General features: G+C 42.4%; 1 protein-coding gene across 26 annotated transcripts in view; it reads right to left on the bottom strand.

The window, feature by feature from the left end:
• CACNA2D3 (calcium voltage-gated channel auxiliary subunit alpha2delta 3) overlaps positions 1-22572 on the bottom strand; it is a 924345-nt gene that overhangs the window by 414096 nt on the left and 487677 nt on the right. For all 26 annotated transcript variants that reach the window (XR_014823278.1, XR_014823270.1, XR_014823269.1 and 23 more), the window contains exons 12-13: positions 14610-14688; positions 3199-3332 (exon numbers count right to left, since the gene is read on the bottom strand). Coding sequence is in view for 3 of the 26 variants with exons in the window: in XM_084988628.1 (XP_084844754.1) it covers positions 3199-3332; positions 14610-14688 (213 nt within the window). In the remaining 23 variants the exon portion in view is untranslated. The remainder of the gene's footprint in view (positions 1-3198; positions 3333-14609; positions 14689-22572) is intronic.

The raw sequence follows: 22572 nt of genomic DNA, 5'->3' as shown, positions 1-22572 counted from the left end.
CAATCACATGCCACAGGTATTGGCCTTATCTTCCCCTACTTATATATTTGCTCAATCCTACTGTGCTCACAAATTAGATTCAGAATTGCTAGACCCATATTACCGCAAATGACATCAAAAGAAATTTAAAATTTATTTGCAGATTTTTCCTATTCCCTGTCCAGAATGAGGGTGAGGTACTGGTCAAAATGTAGTATTGTGTATAACTACTGTATTCAAAAGGCTATATCTTTGTCTCCCCCTTTCTGCATAATTTTCCCGTTCATTTGAAATGTCGAATTCATTTGGTTCTATCTTCATTCATTTTAGCACCCGCTGTCCCCTGCTAGCTTCTGTTGGTTTTCTTTTCATTTTTGAATACAGAGAACATTAACATGCTTCTGAGGTCAAAACCATATAAAAAGGTATACTCAGAGATGTCTCACTCCCTCTACTAATTCTTCCCCTCTGCTCTCCTTCCCACTTCTTATAGGTAACCAATTCTATTGGTTACTGACTTACCCAATCTTTGTTTCTCTTCATAATAGTAAGCAAATACATGTATACCCTCTTATTTCCTCTTCTTTCTTACACGAGGGGCAGCACACTATTTATAGTCTTGCATTTTGCTTCATTTTGCTTAGCAATATATTCTGGAAATCATTCTGTATTCACCCAACAGAAATCATCTTCATTTTTGTTTTTAACACTACGACTCCATTATGTACACGTACCACAGTTTACCCAATTGACCTCTTATGGTTGGGGACTTAGGTAACTTCCAATATTTTGAGATGACAAGCAATTCTGCAGTAAACAATCTTGTACTCATGTATTTTTGGGTGGTTGGAAGTTTATCTTCAGGGTTAATTCATAGAAGCAGGATTTCTCAATCGAAGGGTAAATGCACACTCCCCTTCCTAGAGACTGCCTCATTCTGTCTTCCCACAAGCAATATTATGAATGTGCCTTTTCCCACAGCCTCACTGACAAACTTAAGCTTTTCATTTTTGCTACTTTGATAAGTGAGAGAAATAGTATCTCACCATACTTTAGCCTGTATTCGTCTATGTGTGAAGTTGTACATATTTCATGGCTAAATTATTTTTGTGTGAATTGTCTGCTCATGTCTTTTGCTCATTTTTTTGCATAGGAATTTGGGGGTTCCCCCTTAATTTTTGAAAGTTCTCTATACATTAGGATTATTGGTTCTTTATGTGTACTATATGTTGCATATATTTCCTCCTATTTCATCATTTACTTTTTGACTTCCAATGATTTTTTTACTTGCAAAAGTTGGGTTTTGTTATTTTTTTTTATTTTAAGTAGTCAAACTTATTTATCTTTCTTTTTATTGTATCTGGATTTTGGAATCATTGTTACAAAGCCTTTCTCTGAACCCAGGTTATAAAAGAATTCAGGATATTTGTTTTAGTGCTTATATGGCTTTATTTTTTACAGTTTAAATCTCTTATTTCTTTCTTGGGTATGATGTGAAGAAAATAACTAATTTTATGTTTTTCTAAAGGCTTTCCAGCTTTCCCAAAAGCATTTATTATGAAGCCCATCCTAGCCCCCAGTGACATGAGTTGCCACATTTACCACATATTGAATTTCCATATGTAAGTGGGTCTTTTTCTTTGGACTTTCTAGTCTACTGATTTGTCTGTCCAGGTGCTGGTCAGATGATGTCTTAATTATAGACTCTGCTTTACATTTTTTAAATTGATGGAAAAAAATAAGGCGACAGGTCCAACTTGCTCTTCAGGGTTTTTACACAGAACCACTGGGAGTCTTGATCATGCCAATGCTGGCCCTCACCTCCTCTCCATGCCAGCTTCCCAGGCCTTGCTCAACCACATGCATGAGAAGGAGATGAAATCAGTACCATGGTTGCTCAGTTATTACTGCTAGTGTGGTTCTGACACAAAAGGGACGGTTAGTTATTTCATTTCCATGATTCTAAATGAAACTAGAGTCTGACTCTGAATGTGCTAAGAGCTCAATGTCTCCGTGGCAACCAGAAAGGGTTCTTCAGCTTAACACCCATCTCTACTCAGGGTGATTTCTCCCGGGAAAGGAGTACCCCTTCCTGATCAGTTCATCTTTCCACGGCCCCACTGTCAAAGCTGCTATGCTGTGCCCCAAGATGGGTTCCTGCCTGCATTGGCCTGCAGCTGCCAGAAGAGCAGAGCAGCAGGAAATAAGAGAATTTGTGCTGCTCCTGCCTTGCATTGGCCTGCAGCTGCCAGAAGAGCTGAGCAGCAGGAATAAGAGAGTTCGTGGAAAGAAAAGCCGGCCATGGCAGCCAATGAGATCACTCTGGAAGATGGCTGTGTCTGGGTTACAATGATTAATGGGATGTTAATCCCATCACAAAGGATGGGAGAGAGGCCCTGGGAGAACATTTACAATCAATAAACGAAAAACGCCACTCCCATCAGACTGATTATCACTATGAAAAATCACCCTGCATGTATGTGTGACGAGGTCACCTTGCTGTACAGTAGAAAATTGACAGAACACTGTAAACCAGCTATAATGGAAAAAATAAAAATCATTATTAAAAAAAAGAAAGAAAAATCACCCTGCAATTACACGAGAAGCTTGATCACTGAGCCATTACGTGATGACTGGCAACACTCCTCCCTTTAGTTAATTCAGCATCAGAATCTTTTTTTGCTTGGAATCTGGCTTTAGAATGAGCCCATGGCCAGGGTGCAATAACAATCAATGCCCATAGAACCACCACTGAAGCATTTCCTCATTTGTCCACGGAAGGAAAAGGCAGCTGTGGTCTCCACAGTGGCTCCAATTCACTCTCACAGCTGAGCTTTGATCCCACCTTCCCAGGTCTAGGCCTCTCTGATGATAGCCAAGACTGAATCAAACATACCTGTCATCGTGGCTACACGGACAGAATTTGTACCCATTTGAGAAGGAAAAAAAGGCAACTAAAGAAAACAGAATCCAAAATTGAGTTTTCTGTGTTGACCAGATACTTTCCACAAGAGTCTGCCACATTCTCTGATATTAGGATTTGTCACCAGCCTTGCCTGCCAAGGGGACCAACGCAGACTGTACAAAAAAGGAAAAGGTCACTGAACCCCAGCATTGAGGAGGAGTGAAATTACAGCCGTCTACTAGAATGAACCCAGGGAAAGTCTCCCTTAGCAGAAGGAACCCTCAGGCTCTCCCCTAGGGGCCCCGCAGACTCACAGTGCTATCAATGTACGCTTCAGTCCACACCACGTCGTGCTCCTGGTCGATGACTTTGGGCCGGCTGAGTACGTGGAGGTATTCCATGACGTTCTCCTGCACATCGGCCAAGGTGGAGATCTGGGTGAAAAATCCTACCAAGGGAGAACCAAGTTCAGTAAAGACGGGAAGATCTACACAGTGAGTATGCCTACGTTGCGCGGTCTTTGCCTCTAGTTTCTTTCTTCCCTTTTCAAACATTGTATCTCCTCTCTACCATCACTCACGTCATGATCATGGTGTTTCATGTTAGAAAAACAGAGCCAAGCAAAAGAAATAACATTAAGATCAACCACGAACCCACCTCCCCGAAGCAGGCCCTGTTAAGCCTTTAGGGACTGTCTTCCCAGATGTTTTCTAAAGGTACTCACGTACCGTCTCTGGTAGAAACGGGAGTCCCCTCTACATGCCATTTTGTAACCCTTTTGTTTGTTGTCATTTTAGTGTGTTTATTATTGGGAAAGCTATGAACCACAAAATTTAAAGGTTATGGCAGTTTTATAATTATACTGACAAGAGTTGTAATTAATTTCAAGTGCTTACTAGGGGGCAGAAAATCTGCTAAACATTTGATAAGCTTCGCCTCATTTACTCTTGACAACATGATGCACCGAGGATGACTGTGCTCACTTTAAAGATAAGATGACTGAGGCGGGCTGAGCATACGTGTCTCACCCACGTTCTCACAGGTACACAGTAGCAAGTACCAAAGGAGAACCCAGGCCTGAGTCTCTTAATCTATGACTTTTGCGTCTACAGAATTGTGTCCTTTGTGTGTCTGAGGCTGAAATTCCAGCTCATACCCTTATGTGGTTACCAGACCTGCCTTTCAAATATGCTGGGAAGACATGGTTTCTTAGTAACATAAAAAGTTTTAAACATGCTATCATCTTGTGGTTGGAGAGGCCATTTTGATCTCGAGTTGGGGCTCTGCTATACTCTTTTTCAGTTTGGGGTCCTGTTGGCTTTGCTGGTGGGTTAGAAGATGTCTAGAAGAGAAGGGCTGCATTGAACCCAGGTCTGGACCCCAGAGGGGGCCCTGCATTCAATCATTAATGGAAGGAGCCTAGCACTGGAGGAGCAGGGGTTACCTAGATGAGCATGACTCCTGCTTCCTGGGAGTTCTGGGAAATCTGAAAAAGCTTGACCACTACAGAATAGCCCAGTCAACATTATAGTAAAGCACACAGCAGGGTGAGCCAATCACTCAGCTACCCTGAAGAAGGAAAGGTATAGCTGAATCCTGAAGGATAAGGTCCACTTAGCTACCAGTTAGCTAGAGGAAGAGGGGTTAAAGAGTGCACCCAGCAAATCAAGGAATTTAAGTAAAGGCCCAAGGTCAGAGTCAGGCCCATTCTAGGAACTAAAAATAGCTCAGAATGGCTGGAATACAAAGCTTGGAGAGAGTAGGCAGAAGTAGGGTGCTGTAAGATCAGAAGAATGAGCAGAGGGACTGTCACATAAGATCTATATAAGGAGTTTAGACTTTATCTTCAGGCAAGAAGTCACAGAAGCATTTTAAGCAGAGGGATACTGGATGGACACAGATTCATGTCTACTCCCCATACCTCTAAATAAGGACTCTTATAACTAAATTTATGTCAGATCCTACTTGCCAACAAACTGGAGAGGGTATGTGTGCCTCTGAAGCCAGATCTGTTGCTATAGTGTTTATAGAACCTCTTAGTGTCTAAGGGCTTGGGGTATGGAAATGCCAGGCCTTCTGTTGTCCAGAAAGGGCCAGAACCCTTCCAGAGCATTTCCAAACAAAAGCCAGCTGGTTTGAATTTGGTGTACCAACCAGAAACCAGGTTGGGACCATGTGGCTTCTGGCTTCCTGATGACAGCTTTGCACAGTGCTAATTAGCATCCACTGTCACTCCTGTCTGCTCCACCCTCCTGGCCAGGGCCCGACCCTCGCCTATCCCAGTGGAAACTGAGTCCCCGTGGGCTGTGAGACCTGGCTCTAGCTCAGGGCATAGGAGCAGGGCCCATGTGCACCCTGGCACTCCCTCAGAGGTCAGTCACTACAGCTACAGAGTCCATCTGGGTCACTGCTCACACATGGCTTCCAGGTGGCCTCTCTTAGAGGCATAGTGGGAAAGACAAGTTTTGAAGATTGCTGGATGACAGTGAGCATTCACAGTTATCATCTCTCTATAAACTAGGACTGCTATCCATGTTTGAACAAGAAAGAAAACATTTCATCCCTTCACTAGTAGGTAGACCATAGCCTCTACCTGAAGGGTCTTAGAAAGATAAACGTGACACAGAGGACAAGCCAAGCGAGGGGTTGCCATTTCGATAAGAGGAGGAAAGAGCTCCATGGTCCTGGACCATGAGGGTACTTGGGTGAGCAATTCACAGAATAGCACTATTCCTATTTGGGGTTCCTGTGCCAAATGTGCAGTGAAGACGGCCTCTCGTAGCAAGAGTTTTTCTTGGTTGTCTGTGTTTTTATTCTAATCCTCAAAGTCAACAGTAAAAATCCCTGATTTGGGTTTTCTAAAATAAGGCCAAGAGAAGAGGGGGAATAAATAGAAGGAGGGGGATGGGAGAGACAGATCCCCAGCGTAGAGTGGGAGTGGGAAGGAAAAACAATCACACATTTGGAAGGGGATAGAGCTGGGAGATCATCCGAACTTGGCCTTGCTTATCATAATCAAAGTTCTGAGAAGTTACCAAAAGCTGGCTTCTCCCTAGAGTTAGGAATCCGTAGCCAACTGTATACCTGACACCTCCACGGGGATGACTAACAGGATTCTCAGACTGAACTCGTCCAAAGCCAACTCCTGATTTCCCTGGCCAAACCCATTCCTCCCCCATCGGGTTTTTCCCATCTCAGCAAATGACGCCACTACCCAACTGGGCCAAAAAATTAAGAATTATCCTTGATAGCCATCATTTCCTCACTCCACCCCATAGCTAATCCACCAGCATGTTCTTCTGGCTCTATCTTTAAAATATGTCTCAAGTCCAACTCCCAGTCTCCACTGCTCCTGCCCTGCTCCTCTCCCCCAGGGAAAAGCAACAGCCTCCCTACAAATCCCCTCCTTGTTACCTAGGCTCCTGACAGCAGTCAGAAGAATCATCTAAAGGATAAAGAAGATCATCATCTCCTTGCCTAAAATTCCCAAACAGCTTCTATTTCGAGTTAGAATAAAATCCAGATTTTTGAATCTGACCACCAAGACTCTCGCTCGCTAGGTCCCCACCTACCAAGCTCACCCACTCGGCCCGCCCCAGGAACTTGCATTTGCTGTACCTTCTGCCTGGCCCACCATTTATCTAGGGTTCCAGGGCTGGCTCCTTTGGATCATTCAGGTCCAGCTGTCTGAACTCATATCCTCTCACTTGGCCTTGTCTGCGCTTTCTTCAGAAGATTCACCTTTGCTGAATTCTGACTTGTTTTCTTTGTTCTCTTTCACTGGAATATTAGCTCCATGAAAGGTTAACAGAAAGCCACTGTCTATCTTGTTCAGAGTGGTGTTCCCCAAACCGGCATGGCTGTTATTGAAGCAGGGTCATTCACCAAGGTCTTGCTGTGATTCACCTTTGCCTCTCTACACTTGGGTAACACAACAGTCCAGTGTGTGTCTGTGCTCATTGTACAGGAAACAGAAACAAGAGAGTTTAGTAATTTGTCCTGAATCACTTCAAATCCAGGTTCATCTGGTCCCAAGACCTTTGCTCTTAACCACTGTAAGACACTACCTCTTCCTGTAATGGGAAAGGACAGAGCTCCTCTTCCAGAAGCAATCCCTAACGGGCTGTTTGTATCTCTGGCTGGAAAAGGTGGAGGATGGGGTAGGGAAATGTACAGCTTCCCTCTAAGGTTTCTGAAATGCTCAGTAATGGACACGAGGTCTACTCAAAACGCATGCCATGGTTCTAACTTATATTTCAATATATAGACCAGGGATGCAGACATATAAAAGGTAAGAAAAGCTGGAATTTTCGAAATAATATTAATAATATATACTGCAAAGCTTAATGCAAATCGGATCATCTAATACCGACCCATTAAACTGGAAAACATTTCTGCAAAAGCCTCTTTTATTTTTCAATGTTTTCATATAAGTTTTAGTTAACAAATGTACCTTTTGATGGATAACAGGAAGTTGCTGAGGGCTGAACTCTTTGGCTGTAACCATAGATGCTTCCCTCGTTCCCCGTCTGCATTCTCTGAACTGGCCACTTCCCCTGCCCTTCCTCCATCACTTTTTATTTCTTTTAAATTGTAGCTCTTGAATGTTTATTCTCTTCTTTAATGTGCCTTTTTGGACTTCATATATCATGTAAGAACACAGAATCAGCAATCATTTGGTAATTACCAAGGAGTAATTAATGTTGAAATTAGCCACCTATTACAAATGGTCTGCTCATTTTTCTCCATAACATCAATTTATTTACCTTATTCCCTTACAAAGCCTCCTGTGAACTCTGGGTTACAACTACTCAGTGTGATAAACCACATGCAGCCCAGTGCTTTGTATTTCTGAGATTTTAATACTCCTACATCGCGATTTCTCATGAGTTTCTTGTCTAAAAGGTGCCTCTGCATGGGATGCTCCGTGAGCATATTATTAAACACTCTGCTTTGCAATAATCAGATCTGAGGATCCCAGAAGTCTGCTCCTCGGTCGGAGACCCAGGTTCCCGACCTCACCTGGAAAGGACCTCGATCTACCTTTGGTGTGATGGGCACTGCCCTTTCAAAGATTCTTCTCCCCTATGACATAAGACAGGCTGAAAACAAAAAAGCCAGTGCTCAGGCTCTGGTCTTCTCAGGGCAAAAAAGTGGGCAGTGATGTCGGTGGTGTGACCTGGTGTGTATTCCCTTCAGAACAACAGTGTTCTTGGAAGACCCTCACAGTATTCTGTTCCATCTCGGTCCTCCCTCATCAACACTGCACACTGCTGAATAAGCACTTTTCTCCTGTAGAAAAATGCACAATTCATAAACAACTGTACATCTCCTTGGACCATTATAAGAACCAGCAAGAGGTAGGTTGGGGTCTGAGAGCTGAAGGGCACATGTCTGATGAATTGGAAAGAATGGACCCATAAGAGAATGACCATGAGGACATGGAGTCCAGCAGCCTCAGTGGGCATGTGCCACCTGGAGAAGGAGGCTCCCAGGGTGCAATTAGGCTCTCAGAATTAGTCAGAACCTCTGATTTAGGAGCAAGCCTTTTAGTGTGTGAATAATATTACATTTCTAATTTCAAATTTCATGTTAGAAAAGGATCATTTAAAGGACCACACTGCACAACTAGGAATGCGGGCTTGCCTACAGCTCTTTCACAGTGCCCCATCCCATCCTGCCGCATCTCCTCGGAGAGCCACAATGTCCCCATTTATCAAATGTTAGAAATGGGACCACATTCCTACACAAGCTGAAGCGGGACCATTTCTGGAACACATAGGCTGGGTATAAATCCCAGCTCCCGTCCTTATTGGCTATAGACTGTTAAAGTCCCTTCTCAACATTTAGATTCCTTTTCCTAGATTCTTTCAAATCATGGGAAACATGCAAGAATCCTCAATGAACCGTGGCTTTCTTCTACCCAGAGAGAAGCAACTTCACATCCTGGTGAAGAGTTACATTCAGGTTTTAGATCTACCTGGCACCTTGTAAGCTGTTGGTCATCCTTAGTTGCTACTAACAATAGCAGCACTGTCTTCATCTTCACAAACATTACCCTTCCCATTCAAATTCTCGTGTTCTATGGGATGTACAAAAAGAATGTATACAACTTAAGTCTCCATTAAGGGATAAAGAAGATGCAGTGCACGCACACACACACACAGAGTATTATTCAGCCATGCGAAACAAGGAAATCTGCCATTTGCAACAGTATGGATGGACCCTGAGTACACCATGCTGAGTCAGAAAGAGAAAAACAAATACCATATGATATCACGTGTCTGTGTAATCTAAAGAAGTGGAAATTATAGCAACAGCATCAAAAGGTGGTTACTCTGGGCTTGGAGTTGGGGGATTAGAGAGCTATTAGTCAAAGAGTACAAAAAAGAATTATATAAAGGTTTTGAATAACTGCCATGTTTGCCTTCTTCTGCCTTTTCTGAAACAGAAAAAAAAAAAAAAGAAAAAAAAGGTTTTTTTCTTTTTACAGGCACAATTGTGTCCCATGGAAGTTCCTGGGCGAGGGGTCAAATTACACCTGCAGCTGTGGCCTACACTACAGCCAGGACAGTACTGGATCTGAGCCACATCTGTGACCCTCACTAAAGCTTGCAGCAATGATGGATCCATAACCCACTGAGTGAGACCAGGGATCAAACCCGCATCCTCACAGAGACAATGTTAGGTCCTTAGCCTGCCGAGCCACATTGGGAACTCGAGCAAAATTTTTAATTGCAACTTTTTCCCTACCCCACCAACAACTATTCTGGCCTCATCAATTTGACACTTTCAAAGATAGAGTGAGCTTAAGAGGTTTCTAGTGGAAAATGGCTGTGGGTCTGAACTTCCAAGGAGGGCTCAGGCCACCAGTTCTCTTTCAAATAAGGAGAGAATGATCATTAACCCATCAAAAAGGGACAGGCTATGCAGACAACCAAGAGAGACTCATGCTGCATTTCTATTCGACCTAATGATGACAGATAGGTTGAGGACCAAACACAGAGGCCCTTCTTTATTTGCACAGCTGGAAAACACTCCATTCCCCATGATTTCTGAAGGAGAATCAGGCAGTGCTTATTTAAAATCTTGGCACACTGAACACTACAGAAGGTCATCAAGGCTTTATGGAGTATCTGGGCTAGTCGGCCCCTCTTTCAGTTTTCCCAGTTCACTTATTTATCCAGTAGTGTGAATGCAGAATTTTAAATTCCATAAGCCATTCTATAGTGGCAGTAATAGTTTTAATGTATTTAAAATGATTTGCTGCTTTGCCTCATTAGGGCTGGTTCCCTCAAGATAGGACCTAGTTATGCATAAAATGAGACAAACCAATATGCTCCAGGCCTCTGATTTTGCTAGTGGATTGGAGGAGGCAGAGCGCTCCTGTGAGGCTATGAATGTGCCCAGACATCCATTTTCAGGGGACACTTGGGTCCACGGACTGAGAACTATCTCCATGGCTACTAGACTTCCAAGGAAGAAGTTTTATACGGATAACAGGTCCTTGCCCACTGACCCGGGGATAATGTGGGGGCCCTGACAAGTACTGCTCCTCCCTAGGGTCACTCTGGTCAGTCAGCCAACAAGCTTCTCCCTGGGCTCCCCTGGGTTCTCCCTGGGTCTGCTCTGGTCCCCAAATGCTAATGCTTCATTTAACTGACGAACTCGACTGCGTCAGGGCAAAAATATGCGGGGGTGGGGGGGGCCTCATTGGACCTCATGTCACTTGAGATGAAAAATGTTATGCTGTCTCTATACTATAACAAGCTGAGACTATAAACAATGATTTAATTAATGACCATAAGAGAATACTTGCTCACCGACGTTACGTGGTCTAAAACCCCATAACTGACGCAACGTGAAGCCGATGTTTATATGGGCACAGATGACTGAAACCTGACATTTTGATGGCAACTGCTACTTGGAAGAGTGGCAAACAATGGCATTTTGTTCCCAAGCCCCTTTAGAAGAGAAGCAGAAGGAGGAAGCTGAAACTGTTGTGAGGGAATGACTCTGGCAGGGAAGGAAAAAACTGAATTTGAACAGGAAGAGGAGAATCACTGCAGAATCCAGCCCCTGGGCCAGCCAGGCAGCTACTATTACCTCCTTGGATTTTCCAAGCTGCTGCACTCAGAAATCTAAAGGGCTATATTCTATGGCCAGGCTCTGAAATACTCTAAGTTGACTAAATTGTCTTCAAAAGGATGCTTCAAAGATTCTTATAAACAATGACTACAACTAAATTATGGTGTAATATTAGTTGATTAAGACAAGACTTCAATTTGAGTAATTTTCATCAGCTGGACACAGACAGTGGTAAAAACAACAACCCATGACTAAATGCATACTTGCTGATGGGAAGGATTGAATCTGATGTGGCATGAATAACAGTGAAACTTTTAACAATTAAAAAATGGGAAGGAGCTCTTTTTTCAAGACCACAGAATAAAGGAAAAAATGGGGAAAGTGTAGCTCACTCAAATGTCAAGAAAGTTCCAAAAATTATTTTACGAGTGGTATCTCAACTCAGAGGAAAGCTAGGATCCACTTAGCCTCCATCTCCTTCTGTCTACATTCCTTCTGTATTTCCCTCTCAAATGAAAGGGGAGCTATGCATTACTCTCAGGTGATCAGAATTACTGATACCTTTGAATGAGGTGAGCCAGCAAATGAACTGAAATAATTGCAGGACACATTATTTTAGAGTTTCAAGAAAATACTCAAACCTTCCATGCAGTTCTCTGCTTTTGAGATGAAGAAATTGAGACTTGCTCAGAAGACTGTTCCAAGTGGAAGCAGATGATTAAAGACAATGTCAAGCAAAGGGAAGGTGAGGCAAAGATTTACTTTCCTGGTTACGCAGGTATTCTGAGACCTTCCCACGCCCATCTACCTGCGATGCTGAATCCTCGCAGAGTAACTATATTTTCCTTTGTTGGCTTACCTCTTCCTACATACAATTCAGCAGGTGGCAGGCCTGGCCCAAGCTGAGTGTCATAAACTTTTCTGGGAGGCGGAATGGGACTTGAAATCAGAATCGAGAGTTACTGATCAGTCTCAAAGGGAGGAGATATAAACTCTCCTTTTAGCACAATAGGTGTTGTGTTACTAGGTGGATGTGCAGTATGCAGTGGCAATTTCTGCATGTGCACATGCTCTAGCAGAGAAGGTCTGTATACAGAGAAGGAGAAGAAGAATGCCACAGAATGTAGGAAGAAACCAAGAAGCAAAAGCAAAACAAAAGCACAACTCCCTGAAAAAAAAAAAAAAAAAAAAAAAAGAGTTCCCGTTGTGCCTCAGTGGGTTTCAAACCCGACTAGTATCCATGAGGATGAGGGTTTGCTCCCCAACCTTGCTCAGTGGGTTAGGGAGCCAGCGTTGCTGTGTGCTATGGTGTAGGATGGCAGCTGTAGCTCTGATTTGACCCCTGGCCTGGGAACTTCCATATCATATAGGTGCAACCCTAAAAAGCCAAAAAAAAAAAAAAAGAAAAGAAAAAAAAAAAAAGAAGAAAGAAAAAAGAAAAACAATAAAAACAAACAAAAAACCACTGTCCCCTGGTCCCTCATAAGATACAAGCTTTGCTTCCCACTCTGGTTCTGACTCACTCTCCTTTTCTCCAAAACACTCTTCTTTTTAATTTCAGGGAGCAACTTTGGTTGCTTGCAACTCAAATGACTTTGTATTAAGTCACTAAACTAAAGACCTGCCAACCCTTCCTAGACTCCTCTTTCTTCCAGAAGCATACAAACACTGGAAATTTTATAAAGGATGGTTTAGCAGGCACCATAGAAGTAGACTATCTCTATCCACCAAAACCAGCTTACTATGCAATAGGACAGATCTTCCTTTCTTAGTATTATTGTCAATTTACACACTTTTTATTTATTTATTTATTTTTATTTTTTAATTTTTTATTTTTTTGTCTTTTGTCTTTTGTTGCTGCTATTTCTTGGGCCGCTCCTGCGGCATATGGAGATTCCCAGGCTAGGGGTTGAATCGGAGCTGTAGCCACCGGCCTACGCCAGAGCCACAGCAACGCGGGATCCGAGCCGCATCTGCAACCTACACCACAGCTCACGGCAACCCCGGATCGTTAACCCACTGAGCAAGGGCAGGGACCGAACCCGCAACCTCATGGTTCCTAGTCGGATTCGTTAACCACTGCACCACGATGGGAACTCCAATTTACACACTTTTTAAAGCTTATGGAGGGAGGTACTCTACATAGAGCTGGATGCTAGGCTCTGTCAGGGTGGTCAAGCAGGATTGTGTAGCATCAAAGCAGAGATAAGCTATAACAGCAGATCAATATAACACCAGCAAATCATATGGCGCATTCATGTGCCAGGCCCTGTGCTACCAGCTTTAGCTGCATGGCCTCACTTCATGTTCACAACATCTGTCTGGGGCAGGTATCATTACTACCCCCATTCTATAGGTGACATAACTCAGACCCAGGTAGGTTTGGTAACAACACCATGATTGGTGGTTGGAAGAAGCTGGATTTGAACTCCAGAAGTTTGGCTTGAGACTCAAGGAATCTTGATTTTATCACCTGTTTGCCTCCTATGCTTTGCCTTCTTAGGTGTGTGTAGAATGAAAAGAAGCCCTCTGTAGACTGGAGGCCCTGTGTCTTCCCTCCCTGTGCCTTCCCCAAAGCATTGTTTCCAACACACAATAGAGGATCTTTCATCAATTAACCTGTGAATGTTGAAAAGCCAACAATTACTGAGCACTTACTGTGTTCTAGCACTGAACTAGGCGCCCGATCTGTAAAATTTCATTTTTTAATCCTTATATTTAATGAGAATCAAGGGGAAAACTTTTATCACCCTCTCCACATTGAAGCAGGTTAAAGTTAACTAACTTAATTAGTTAGATAGGCTAAGTTATGTTAGAGGAACATAACAAACGGGAAGTCTTGGTGGCTTAGCACAAAGGTTTATCACACAGACTATCCATCATGCGTTGGCAGATGGCAGAGGACAGGGTGAGTGGAATGGCATCTGCTCTATGTGGCCACTCAGGAACCCAGGCTATGTCATTTATTCCATATGTAGCTTCAGAGTTCACAAGAGCAGAAGAGTATATAGACACTACCACACCAGCTCTTAAATGTTTTAGCTCAGGAGTTCCCATTGTGGCACAGCAGAAACAAATCTGACTAGGAACCATGAGGTTGCGGGTTCGATCCCTAGTCTCACTCAGTGGGTTAAGGATCTGGCATTGCCATGAGCTGTGGTATAGGTCGCAGACATGACTTGGATCTTGCATTGCTGTGGCTGTGGTGTAGGCCAGCAGTTGTAGTCTGATTTGACCCCTAGCCTGAGAATCGCCATATGCCACAGGTGTGGCCCTAAAGAGCAAAAAAAAAAAAAAAAAATTTAGCTTAAAGGCTACACAAAGGACCTGAGAATGTTAAGTGAGCACATGGATATTTGGTGCACAGTAAATGGCTCTGCCATAGTAATTCTCCCAAGGTTACCCAGATGCTAAGTACTAGAGTGAAGAGACTGAACTACCCCACTTGACTATGCCCTCAAAATTTACAACAGCATTTCAGGAGAAGTTGGTGTAAATCAATAAATAATCACCTACAAACATTCAGACCATATCTTAGAATTCATAGCTTTCTCAGAACCCTCCACTTTCTCATGACTATCTTTATTTCTGCACATCCATTAATTTATTCAGAAGTAAGCCCATCAGGGGGACCTACCTTTGTTAGCACAGGCCATCCACTTAAGATTGTCTGCAAAAGCAGCCTCCCGTCCAATGAGATATGTGAAGATACGAACCTGAGAGGAAGAGGAACACGCCGATCAGCAGTTTTCACACTTCATTGTCCTGCCAGATCACATGCATAGCTCACACACGTGTGGTTTACCTCTTTAATACCCCATGTTTCCCATCTGTAGAAACATATTTAAGACATCTGAAGTACAGGCAGCTAGAAATCTATTCAAAACTGGGGATTTTGATCTTTTAAACCATATGGCACTGGTGGTGGTTGTTTTTTGGTGTGCAACTTGTGACAGAGGAGAATAGCTTGAAATGGGAGACTGGTGGTATCATGGGCCTGGGTTTGCTGCACACATATGGATAAGGATCATCCAGTCTGGACTAAATTGGCAGTCATTTTCCTCATCCGCACAGGAAGTGCAGAGTGTGCTCTTCTTAGGAATAAAAACACCACTGAAGACCCTAAGCACCCTCTCCCAGTTGTGAGGACAGGCTGCAGGCACTCTCTTACCATCTGTGATGGTATTTCATTGGGATGAGAGGCACAGTTTGTAGCCAGGAGACTGAAGGGGATCCTCTCTGGCCCTCCTAAGCTTTGGCTCCTGATGAGTAGAGATTACATGTAAAATCCTGGTTCTCTCACTTTCTACTGCCTTCTCGAATTGCTCTTACGAGGCCAAAATTTTTTGAAATAAAGCGCCCATCTCCCAAAGTTGTATTTGAGGGTTAGATGGAAGAAGAACAAGAAATTTAAAGCATTAAACCTCTCCAGTTCAAATTTAAAATGGTATATGGGTCAATTCCACTCAGTCCAAACAAAATTCTTCTGGCAGGTAAAGTAGGTCCTTCAGCCACCTCTCTGTGACAGAGTTAAATGAAGATATGGTATTATATGAATTATGTTCAACATGTGGCCCCAAAGCCTTTCCAGCTGATGTCCCCTCCACTCAGCCAGACTGGGCAGACACTCCTACTGCTCCTTCAGAGCCTCTGTTGTGACTGTAGGTAGCCAGTATCTGGTGTGGTTACATCTGTGAGGGTGGTCTTCACTAGGACATCCGACGAGGGAAAGGATGACTGTGCCCTGATGGGGCATAATGTTTGGAACATTACAGCTCAGTTCATGAATGGATAACAATGTAAATGCCCAGAGCTGACTGTGAAAGTGAAGATTTTGTTTTTGAGTATCCACTTATCTAAGACTTATAACTTGAAGACTAGTTCTTAGGCAATAGCTTATTTCCAACTTAAGAAATGTTTTTTTGGCTTTTTAGGGCCACACCTGCAGCATATGGAAGTTTCCAGGCTAGGGGTCAAATGAGAGCTGCAGCTGCCAGCCTGCACCACAGCCACAGCAACACGGGACTGCAGCTATGTCTGTACCTACGCCTCAGCTGGGTCATTAACCCACTGAGCGAGGCCCCAGATTGAACCCACATCCTCATGGGTATTAGTCAGGTTTGTAACCTGATGTGCCACAACAAGAACTCCCAAGAGATGTTTAAATAAGACAACAAGGAGTTCCCCCAAAAAAGGAAATAAATAAGATAACCAACAGAATGAGAGAAAATCTTTGCAAATGATGCAACCAACAAGGGCCTAATCTCTCAAATATACAAACAACTCTTACAACTCAACAACAGTAAAACAAACAACTCAATGGAAAAATTGGCTAATGACCTAAACAGACATTTCTTCAAAGAAGACATATGGATAGTCAATAGGTGCAGGAAAAGATGCTCAACATCACTAATTATTAGAGAAACGAAAATCAAAAATACAATGAGGTATCACCTCACACCAATCAGAATGGCCATCATTAACATGTCTATAAATAACAAAGGCTAGAGAGGGTTCAGAGAAAAGGGAACCCTCTAACACTGTTGGTGGGAATGTAAATTGGTATAACCACTATGGAAAACAGTATGGAGATTCCTCAGAAAACTAACTATAGAACTACCACATGATCCAGCAATCCCACTCCTCACTGTACAAAACTATAATTCAAAAAGATAGAATTCCCGTGATGGCTCAGTGGAAATGAATCTGACTAGTGTCTATGAGGATAAAGGTTGTATCCCTGGCCTCTCTCATTGGGTTAAAGATCGGGCATTGCTGTGAGCTGTGGTGAAGGCCACAGATGCGGCTCAGATCTGGCATTGCTGTCTGTGATGTAGGCCAGTGCTACAGTTCTGATTTGACTCCTAGCCTTCGAACCTCCACATCCCACAGGTGCACAGGTGCAGCCCTAAAAAGACAAAAAAAAAAAAACTTTAAAATAACAAAAACAAAAAGATATATGCACATCCCTACGTTCATTGCATGACTATTCACAATAGCCAAATCATGGTTAACAACCTAAATGTTCATCGACAGATGAATGAATTAAGAAGATGTGGTACATATACACATTTATACTTGGCCATAAAAAAGAACAAAACAATGGCATTTGTAGCAACATGGATGCAACTAGAGATTCTCATACCAAGTGAAGTCAAAAGGAGAAAGACAAATACTATATGATATCACTTATACGTGGAATCTAAAATATGGCACAAATGAACCTAGCTACAAAACAGAAACAGACTCACAGACATAGAGAACAGATGTGTGGTTGCCAGTGCAGAAGGGGGAGAATGTGGTTTGGGGAGGAGTTTAGGGGTTGGTAGATGCAAACTATCACATTTAGAATGGATAAGCAATGAGGTCCTACTGAATAGCAAAGGGAGTTATATCCAATCTTTGGGATAGAACTTGATGGATGACAGTACGGGAAAAAAGAATCTGTATATATATATATATATATATATATAACTGGGTCATTATGTTATACAGCAGAAATTGACACAACACTATAGAAAACTATACTTTAATAAAAATTAAATTAAAAATATATTCTTTCCATCCATCACTGCTCTTGCAAGGGTGCTTCCTGAGCAGATAGAGCAGACACGGAGGCCTTTCCCTCTCTCACTCCCCTAGCTCTTTCCACACTATTCCCACTGGAGTCGCATTAAGAGGAAAGATTTTTTTTTTTTTTTTTTTTTTTTGCCTTTTTGCCTTTTTGCCTTTTTACCTTTCCTAGGGCTGCTTCTATGGCATATGGAGATTCCAAGGCTAGGGATCCAATCGGAGCTGTAGCTGCTGGCCTACACCACAGCTACAGCAACGCGGGATCTGAGCCACGTCTACAACCTACACCACAGCTCATGGCAATGCCGGATCTTTAACCCACTGAGCAAGGCCAGGGGTCGAACCTGCAACCTCATGGTTCCTAGTCGGATTCGTCAACCACTGAGCCACAACGGGAACTCCAGATATTTTTTTTAATTGGGAGATTCCTGCTCTCTTGAAGGGAACTCTCTAAGCAAGGGGGTGGGTGGGATGCAATGTCAGAGGTCCAAAGTACTTACCACTGACCTCCCTATACAGAGCCATTCCCATTCACTTTTCCTCCCTGGTCACTGTTGACTTTTAGCTGAAGATGTCTGATTTAGGGGGAATCTGAGGCCCAGTTAAGTAAAATGAACTGCTTAGTTTCATAAACTCCTGATCTAATGAAAGAGGTCTTCCAAGACCTTAGGATAACACAAGTCTCCTCTCAATTTCCTGGTGATGCTAGATCTGTCAATCCAGAAACCCCAACCAGCTGCAAGGCCCAGAGCTAACACACACAGGAACCGGAATTGAAATCTAGTCTTGAGACAAGCCCCGGGCTTTTTCATAAATTTTCACTTTTCCTTTTGAATTCAAGTTATTTAAAAGGAAAATATGAGACTGACAAAAAAAACCCTGCAGAAAGCAAGTTCTTAACAAAGCAGAAAACATAAGAGAAAGCTTTTAGGAAATGAAGCTATGCATCTACCTTTGTAGGCAAAGGAGAAAGACCAAAGAGAAAGTAGCTCATTTGTTTGGAGAAAAGGTAACTTCAGGTGCCATACCCCCTCCGCCATCCAGGTGAAGAACCTGAGGATAAACTGAGTTCTCCCTCAGAAACATACTTAAAACCTCAGAACACCACGGTAAACCATCGGCAAAACTTCCATAATGTCTGCTTTTAAAAGATGGCAATCCACTTGGAAAACCAGTAGGACTGTACCAAACTCCAGACCAGACATGATTACTCAAGAATGTTTGTGTTAACAATAACCACAATCATGAAAACCAGCACCAGGACCTCCTTCAACAGCACCGCTCCCCCTACTGGCACCATTACTGTGGCTTCTCCAGTCAGCACCAGCCCCTGGATCAGGTATGTACTATGAGATTTATAGCATTATACCTTTTTTGTTGCTTTGTATTTTATTTCATTGCTTATGAAAGAAAATCTGAATCACATTAAATATTTCCATTTCTGTGCAGTCCTTGGCTCCCAGGGAACTGGCCCCCTTATTTGAGTAGAAATGGCGTGGAAATGACTTGTTGCCTCTCTGCCTATAAAATAAACATAATCAAACAATACTGGGTTCATGCCCTGGACTTCTCACAATAATGCCTTTCACTGGCAACAAAAGAAAGGGGTTTTAGTCCAAAATAAATATTTTGGAGAGCAATTTAACAATAGCATTTTATATTTACAATTTTTTCAGACTCAGTAATTTTACCACAAGGCATTTATCTTCTAGCCAGAATGGCAAATAAAATGCCTATAAGAAAATCATGGACTTGGAGAACAGACTTGTGGTTGCCAAGGGGGAGGGGGAGGGAGTGGGATGGATTGGGAGTTTGGGGTTAATAGATGCAGACTATTGCCTTTGGAAAAATAAATAAATAAATACAATAAGCATCCTCTTAAAAAAAAATGCCTATGGGCTCCAAGAAGGTTACAGATGACAGGAAGTCATAGGAGTAGGGGGAATTATAGAGTGTATGTCTTCTTAAAGCCCTGTAATTTAATTTTAGACATTTTCACAAATACACAAAAATGTAAAAGGGCAGAAATCTTCATCTTTATTATTCATAATGGCCAAAAACTGGCAAATCCTAAGTTTCTCTGGAGAGCTGATTGGCTAAAATACTCATGGGACGTTCATGTAGTGAAATACCACGCAGCTTTGCACTCATTAGAAAGACATCCATTATATATTAACAAAAGGGAAAGCAAGTTGTGGGATACAGTGTGGCATAAAACCCTATTTTTTTCCAAAAGGAGACTTCTACTTTTTACTTCATAAACTTCTATATCATTTGAATGTTTTTACAAATGAACAAATATTGCTTTAATAATTAAGGATCATTTTAAATGAAAGAAAGTAATGGCACTGCTACTTCCTGAACCACTCTCAAAGGACATAGGAAGAAAAATGTGCAGTGAAAATCAAACACAGGAAAAGATGATAGGTAGAAATTAAATTCTGGCCTTGTATCTTCTAGGGTGGGCTGCTTTCCTCCACAGCTCAAGGAAGTAATTGTAAAACTTCTATGAGTAACATGGTCAAATTGCTCCTTGTTTTCCAGCACTAACAGATTCTGCAACCTGATGAATTTTTATTTCCAATAACTGGAGATTTCTTCCCTAAGAAGCTCCATCAAACAAACTTTGACAAGTCTGCCTTGAGCCCAACTACTTCTTCTATATGGCAAGGCTCCTTAAAAGAGGCAAATGGAGGTGGTTCTGCAAGCCAGGTTCATAGGACAGATGATCGTGGGACGGGCCAGGGCACAGCTCAAGCCAGGGCAGTCATCAGGACACACCAAAGCTCCCCAGAAAGCCAGGCCTTTGTGCTAATCATCCACAGGCAGGAAGATACCGCTTTCACTACTGCAGTGCAAAGGCAGGAGGAGGGGACGTCTGCATCAACCTATTAGTTCATTTTGACCTCCCATTTGAGTTTGGATGGTCTTTAAATGTTCTACAAACCCGATTAAGTTAAATAAAATGTTAGGATGTGGACATTTCAAAGTTCAAACTCACTTGATTTAATCGACTTACTATAAAATTTCCCAGATGACACAAAGAATTCAACCCAGCTTTTCCAAAGCAGATTATGCTTCTTACTCATACAGATGCAATTCCCTCCAGAAACTTACAGGGGCACCATTCCTCTCAATCTTTGGTGAATGTAGGGTAGTTTGAGTTTGCAAAGATAATAAAATCTCTCTTTTCTAGAGCCATTAAAAGGAAGGAGAGTGGCTGCCAGCAGAACTATAATGAGGCATTTGCACAGTCAGAAAACAGGACGTGGCTGCCTACGCAGCTCCTTCAGTGATGAAGAGATTTCCAATGTCCATGCCTTTGAGATAGTTGAAGGGTCATGTTCATCATCCATCTATCACAAGTAACTGCTGAATACCTATTGTGTGCCAAGGACCAGTCTTGGTGTGAGGGATACAATGGATAAAGAAAACAAATTCACTGTCCTCAGGGAGCTTACATTTTCACAAGAGTAGAACAGATAATGTCAAATTCATATACAATATTTATTTAATTGTTGGGTTGAAAGCTTATTAAGAAAGTAAAGCTGAGTTAAGCAATGGAGAGTGATGGGAGCTGCTATTTTTAGAAAGGGAGGAAGGGAATACCGCTCTAATAAGGTGATATTGAGCAGGGATCTGGACAAAACGTGAATGGAGATGGGGAAACAACACATATGGCTATTGGGGAATAATGTTCCAGGTGAAGGGAGCAGAAGGTACAAAAGTCTGGAGATACGGCTATTCAAAGAATATTGACAAGACCAGTATGGATGAAGTGGAGTCAGGTAAAGAGAGATTGTAGGGGATGAACTTATACAGACAACAGGTGCCAGATCACTTGGACCATGCAGCTACTGTAAGAGCCTGGGCTTTTTTGTAGCAAGATCAGAAGAGACTGGAGGGACTGGGCAAAAATCTAACATGGGCTGACACATAATCTTGTGAAAGAATTGTTCTGTCTGCAGTGTAGAGAATAAGCCTTGGAGAGATGTGCTCATCCTGGCTGCCCATTCAATTTTCCTGTGATGTATCTATAATTCCGAATGCCCAGGGCCCACCCAAGATAACCATATTAGAACATCTGAAGCCAGGGCCCAACTCAGTCACTTCATGGACAGTCTAATGGCATCCAATTTTGAAAACCATGGCCATATAAGGTGATAAGAGTCAAAGCAAAGACACTATGACCACAGCCAATGAAACATCACAGGTGAGAGATGACAGTGGCTCTGGCCAGGGTGGTGAGAAGTCTCAGACTTCACTGGGCATCAAAACCACCAGTTCTAGCACCCACCCTCCAGATACTCAGATTAAGTATGCCCAGGGATCTATATTTTTAAAAGCACCCATAGACGGTCTGACACAGGTGACCTAAGACCAATACTTAAAAAAAAAAGTACCACCAAGGAGATGAGCCCTGAGAAAAGGGAAGTGAGCCTAAGAATTAAGAAATCTTTGGAGCCATTTCCAGTAAAGTTGTCTATATAGATTACTAAACTTGAGGCTAAACATCAAGAAGTTTACAATCCACTGACTAGTTAAAAAAAAAAAAAAATACAGGAGCTGAATCAAGATGACATTTAAAAAAAGCTTGTGTCAATCCAATAAGGCAGGAATGCCAGACTCTAACCAGACTGGGCAAGCAGGATCAGCCAACTGCATTTTCTGCTTTCCCCAAGAAAGGGCAGATCTGTGCCCAGATATCTGTAGATGTCCATCCAAAGCACTGCTCGTTCAAATTACAATAATTCACCATTATATCCAGAAACAGAGTAAAGGGCTGGAGGACAAGGCACTGGGGAGCCTCAAACTATAGTCTTTACCTCTATTTTTAAAAAGGAAGGCAATCTTTTATTTTAAAATAACATTTAACTATAAATCCAGCATCTCTACTTTTAAAAACATGTAATCTATATCGATTATACATACAAATGGTATTTGTGAAAAGAATTGCCCAGTGTGTATGACTGCCCATATTCATGGGTTCCAAATTTCAATTCAGCCAAGTAGCAGTCTCCACACAC

This window comes from Sus scrofa, chromosome 13 (genome assembly GCF_054392235.1).
Source record: "Sus scrofa isolate SSC_HxYL_T2T_F1_AM1 chromosome 13, Sscrofa_HxYL_maternal_Yorkshire_Landrace_v2.0, whole genome shotgun sequence".
NCBI lineage: Eukaryota > Metazoa > Chordata > Mammalia > Artiodactyla > Suidae > Sus > Sus scrofa.
The sequence above is the reverse complement of the archived record's forward strand: the minus strand, read 5'-3'. Positions and strand labels throughout refer to the sequence as shown.